Source organism: Caretta caretta, chromosome 8, assembly GCF_965140235.1.
Source record: "Caretta caretta isolate rCarCar2 chromosome 8, rCarCar1.hap1, whole genome shotgun sequence".
Taxonomy (NCBI): domain Eukaryota; kingdom Metazoa; phylum Chordata; order Testudines; family Cheloniidae; genus Caretta; species Caretta caretta.
The window spans coordinates 15,357,858-15,363,857 of NC_134213.1; the positions used below are offsets into that span (position 1 = coordinate 15,357,858).

General features: G+C 39.2%; 1 protein-coding gene across 1 annotated transcript in view; it reads left to right on the top strand.

Moving 5' to 3' along the window:
• Positions 1–6,000, top strand: part of LOC125641927 (organic cation/carnitine transporter 2) — a 44,996-nt gene extending 38,996 nt beyond the window's left edge. Inside the window, exon 10 of the mRNA XM_048862526.2 lies at positions 543–6,000. Within this exon, the coding sequence (XP_048718483.1) occupies positions 543–630 (88 nt within the window). The 3' untranslated portion in view covers positions 631–6,000. The remainder of the gene's footprint in view (positions 1–542) is intronic.

Genomic DNA, 6,000 nt, shown 5'->3' on the forward strand with positions numbered 1-6,000 from the left:
GATGATTCATGAGCCTGAATAGAATCCAAGTCATTCTTTCAGAGTTGTGTGGCTCTGGGCGGCTCTGTGTGCATGAGTACACAGTGCCCACAGAAAATAAACGTGAAAAATGAGCTATTTTATGTAATCTTTTTAAGAGTATAACCACATTTAAGATATTTAACATAAACATCCTTAACATGTAGCAAACATGGTAAAAATGTTGAATTGTTGTTTCATAGTATGAAAGTTCATCATCCAAATAATTTCTCCTGATACGAGTATGGGTAGAAAGTCCCCTGGGTATCAGTTGGAGGTGTTCAGCACTTTCAAATCCCATGGAATTGCAAGGTCATTGAGAGTTTTCAGCACTTCATTTTCTGATTTAGGAAGATGCTTAAGCATGTGAGTCATCCCACTGACGTCAGTGGGCTTTTAAAGTAAAGCACATGCTTAGGTACTTTGCCAAATCAAGGCCCATATGGACAAACTTACATTTAGGATTTTGGAGGGTACTGTTTTAATTAGAAATTGCACTATTCATTGTTTTTCCTTGTTTACAGACTCAAGTACAGACATACATCTAATAGCACAAGGGTTTCAAAGGACGAAGAAGAAAGCCCAGTGATTCTTAAAAGCACGGCTTTTTGATGACACTACACTGTATACTTCACGATGGACCGAAAAGTAAACTGACTTTTCTTTTAATTTTCCTTCCAGAAAGGGCTAGTAGCAACACTTTGTGTCCTGTAATTATAAACTTATTTATTAAATGAAACACTGTTTTCAATACGTTCTTTTTATATGAAAGTAGATACTGTATATCCCTTCATGAGATCTCCATCCACAGTTGTTTAATGTGTCAAAAACACAGAACTCTGTTGGATAAACACAGTTTATAATTTTAAGAATGACTGACACACTTACTGTAGATCTCAATATCTGAAAGGTGCTTGTTACTGAGTGCTGATGGAGTGACTTCAGGCCTTAAGGAGCTTAAGATAACTCATGTTAACAAGAGTTAAAAATTGCCAGCTCTTTCCAAATTGTAAGAAAAAGCTGCCAGTGACACTGGATTTCTCGACATGCACAAACACACACATCTGCTCCCAGGCAGGGAGCTTGTTATAAAGTAACAAAGGTGGTGAAAATACCTGGCTTGGCAATTTTACATAAATCATACACAGGTGGCTTTGCACATGATTAATTCCTGAACAACTTCAGGGATGAAAAAAGAAAAACTTTGACAAATGAATTTGAAAATTTGACTTTATTTTAGCTGGAAATGTATTGAGAAGATTTTCTTGCACAAATCATTTGCAATATTGAAGCTTTGCTAGCAAAGTGATTCTGATTGTTTCAAATATCGTTTTAATATGACACAGGGTGAAGTTGTTTACATCTGATATTGGGGTGTGTCCTATTCCAGGTGCTTATTTATTTTTAAAACTATAAATAGGTTTCATCTGTGTTTCTTGTATCCTTTTAGGATACAGTATCCAAGCTAATCCTTCTAAGTCTTCTGTACAGTTTGATTGGGGGCAGTATGTCTATTTTCAAAACTTTCTATTTCCTCTTTTGTTCTTTTTTTGTCAGTTTCCTCACAATATGGAGGGCTAAATTCCACTCTCAGGCATACCCTGTGCACCTACATAGAATTGAATATGAGAGGGTTACATGGGTATAATTAAGATCAATATTTAGCCTCAAGTCCTGGCCATAAGCTCAACTAAGAGCCAAGAATGTCATTTTACATGTTCTGTTTTCTCACAAATATCATGAAATCGGTGAAATTTTTTTTAAAGAGCAAAACAAAGAAATCGTGTTGAAAATCTGCCAAGAGCCAATTCCTTTGATTACAGAAGCTGCCTTGGTAGCATTTGTGTTTCTTTCAGGAAAACTTCTGTTTCGTTCTCATTTGGACAATGCTGAAAGCACATTTCTTCACCCTGGGACAGGTTTAAGAAATGAATTTCATAAAGCATTCTGTGGTACTTTTTAATTTTTTTGGAGCGGTTTAATAAATAGAGTCTTACCTTTCAGTAATCAAAGCTGTTAGAGGCTTTTTTCTGGAAAAGCAGCTATTTACAAACGTTTAACGTTTTACGACAGTGTTAAATTTAGCAGCAGCTAATTATCTTGATAGCCAGGGTGCCTTATTCTCTCCCTCCAGACCATGCTGTAGCAACAGGTTTGGTAAGTGCCTCCTGCCTTATAGAAGTATGTTTTAGACCCTTCCTCTCTTTCTTGCCCTTACTGTGTGCATGCACGTTGCATGTGCTGTGTGTGCGTGAGCTGACCCTGATCTGATTCTGTAGTTCTGCCTGCCCACACCTAAAGGTGTGAGACTGTATGTACCTTATCCCTATCTATTAAATCTCTTATCAGATGTGCCATTGATATGTCTTTAATCATCGGATGGAAGTAACTAGAAGTTGGCAAGTGTTACTGTATTTTGGGGTATAGAACTGACAAATTATGCTGTGTAAAAGGGAACTGCAAGTAACATGCAGGGCCCCTATTAACTTTTAAAGGGAGATTTGTTGTTTCATGCTCCACCCTTCTACATTTCCTTGCCCTGTTAGGGCCATTATGAGATCTGGAGTGAGATTTGCAAAATTGACTCAGGTCAACACCATACTCTACACTGGTCTCAAATCATACACCACTGCCTTATAAAATCCACTTGGCAGGGACTTGTCACTCTGTCAAGTCAAATCGGCGACTCTTTTGAGTTTGCTTTCGTTAACTCTGGTTACAGTGTTTTGGCTATATTTGCATTTTCCCCTCCTAAGAATTGCACTTTGCAACATTCCTACCAGAAGGGCACAAACAGTCTCTTAGAGCATATGTCTACACTTCGCACTGGGGTGTAATGCCCAACTCTGGGAGACATGCCTGCGTTAGCAGGCAATAGGCTAGCCTGCTAAAAATAGAGGGTAGCTGCAGCAGTGCCCGTGGCAGAAGGGGCTAATGGCACCAAACACATGGAATTACACCTCGAGGTCAAGTGCAGACATAACCGACTTTCTGTGTCCTATGCATGAGAATCTGTTCAAAAATATAACTTAAAAGTCCACATGCTGTAAGACTTCAACAGATGCCTAATCTAAAACTGGAATTAACTCTTGGCCAAGGTCTGAATTTCCCTTAACACCCTTAACGTTTAGCTGTTACTTTCCTCCGCTGATTTATTCCATTATGTCACTTGACAATGAGATTTTCTTTCTTGAATTTTTAAATGTTCCAGTGTTTACTGAGCAATCTTAAGGACAATGGTTGAGCCAGCTGAACGGGGAATTTCTCAGTTGTGATGCAAGGCGGATATACCATGGCAATAACGAACAATTCTGATACCACAGCCTGTATTTTAATGCATATTAGTCTTCTAAAAATGGAAAATATAACACAAAATATCCTCTGTGCTTCTGCAGAGTGTATGGATATTAATATATTAATCTGATTCCCATTTGACAGTTTACCCCGTGCACTGTTTTCACAACTGGTTTTGTTAACGGGTGGCACTACCCACCTGGGTTATTTTTCTGTATGACTGAGTGGATTCTCTGATTTGAAAAGAATGCACTAATTTTAGTAAAATAAAAACCAGCTCAGAATCTAACTGAAATATTCCTCCTGTGTTCTTTTGGGGAGGTATGTTAATAAGATCAATGTGCAGGTGAAGAGAGTCACAGATAAAATCTAGACTAGAGGAACACGATTCAGGTAATCACTTTCAAACAGTGACGTCAGTAATGGCAATAGAAGGTAAGGTCTGGAGGTGTTTAGCACAGTTAGAGATACTTGTAGAACATTTTGGTGGCACCATATTATATCTAAACTTTGGCAGAGTTACTCTGAGTGCTACATGTTCAGACCTTTGTAGCGTCAGGACATAAACTCAGTAATAGTCTTTAAAGATTCTGTTGGCCTGTCACTTCTTTTTCGTGTTTTGTAGGTTGGGGTGGCATTGGGGCCTTCTGATCTGAACACATTTTTTCAAACTCAGGTTTTTGGAAATGCTCCATTCTTTCTAAAAAAGCCAACACGTAAATTTAATCGAAGCCTTCCTCCTTCCATGAATCACTTTCCAAACTAGAAAGACCACTATGAAAGTAACATTAGAACAGGGTCCTTTAGCACCAGGTAGAGTTCCAAGGTGAGGTCATCAAGGTGTTTTGTGTAATTCCATCTGCTATTATGTAAAGGCTTTTAAAATTGCACCGTGTTAAATTTTTACAAGTACATTAGTTAACAGCAGATATACTGTACAGAACATAAATATGTGGCTATAAAGAAGGCTTTAACTGTGCTTCAATTAATAACTGAGGGCCCTGTTCTGTCACCCTTACCTTAGTCTGTGAGTAGTCCTATTGTTTTCCAAGGATTAAGGTACTACTCATTGGAAGGGTGGCAGAATCTACCCCTGAATGAGGGGTTGTGCTAAGATGGTAAATTCACTGTAATATTTACACCAGGGCAGCATGCAAAATGGATTCAGGCTGTCTTCAATCTATAAAAGCTGGAAAATTCAGAATGGCTCATGCATTCTTTTCCTCATCCGCTAGGAATCACTGCCTGTATGTACATAAGATTCCTTGCTGATAGAGAACCCCCATCATCGCTATGAGAGACATGGCGTAGTGGTCATGAGCACAGGGCTAGGATCCAGGAATGCCCAAGTTCTAATTCCAGCTCTGAGACTGACTCCCTTCATTGTTTTGGACAAGTCACTTTGGCCTTGGTACCTCAGTTTCCCAGTATCTCCAGTAAAATGAAGATACCACCTCTCAAGGGGGTTGGAATTAATGAATGTTTGTGAAGAGTTATGTAAATGCTCAGGATGATTCTCTGCCATTTCTGAGCACTAGTTAGAATGTTTGGCTTTACTTCTGAATCTGGCTGGTTATTGTTCTGTAGCATCTGCTGCCAGCTGATCTCAGAGCACTTGTGATGTTAGCTTCACTAGTGCTGGTACATCTCTCTCTCCGTCCCCCCTTCACACCCCTAAATTACAGATTGGGAAAGAGAGGCACAAAGAGGAGGTGGCCAGGGCCCCACAGAAAGTCTGTTACAGAGCCAGGTTTAGAACCTGGGTTTTCTAGTCCCCAATCCTGTGCTTTCAGCCACAAACTCCTTCCTCGGTGCTATGTAAAACTGCACTTTCGAGAGGGCTTCCTTTTGAATGTAGGGCACATTTAAAATTTACAGGTTTCAGAGTAACAGCCGTGTTAGTCTGTATTCGCAAAAAGAAAAGGAGTACTTGTGGCACCTTAGAGACTAACCAATTTATTTGAGCATGAGAGCTGTAGCTCACGAAAGCTCATGCTCAAATAAATTGGTTAGTCTCTAAGGTGCCACAAGTACTCCTTTTCTTTTTTTTTAAATTTACATTATTCTCCCAAGTGCATGGTGAGATGATCTTCTGTCGCTAGATTTTCATTTGTTCAGAGCATCCATAATAATACCACTGCCATGGTGCAGATGTCTTGGAACCTGCTTGCCATGGGTGCGGTAGACGCCTGGCTTGACACAACAGCTGTGCTCTTTATGTCCTGGTTCCAAGTGGCTCATCCATTATTATAAATTGCTCTTTGAGGCCCTAAGCCTGCAAGCACTTAAGCCCGTGAGTAGCTCCACTCACTGGAGTACTCCTATTGAACTCAGTGAGACTGCTCCTGTGAACAAAATTGTCTGTGTTACGATTTGTAGGATTGGGCCCTAAACTTGTACAACTGGAAATTATTTGATCACAACGTGAAATCAGCTTAGATAGCGTAGTGCCTTGCTTGCAAATGCATCTTGGGGCACTTTATTGTACCACTTATGCCCAGAGCCTTGTATATAGAAAGCCAAATATTTTCAAAATCAAAGAGTGGTTTCTTCTGTGAATGTAAATACTCTTTAAATATAATAAGGTTGATTTAAAATAGTTGATTCTTAAAGCATTTTCCTGTAAAAATTGTGATAAGATTATTTGTAATATTCTGAATAAAATCATTCTAAAGAGAATTCCAAATA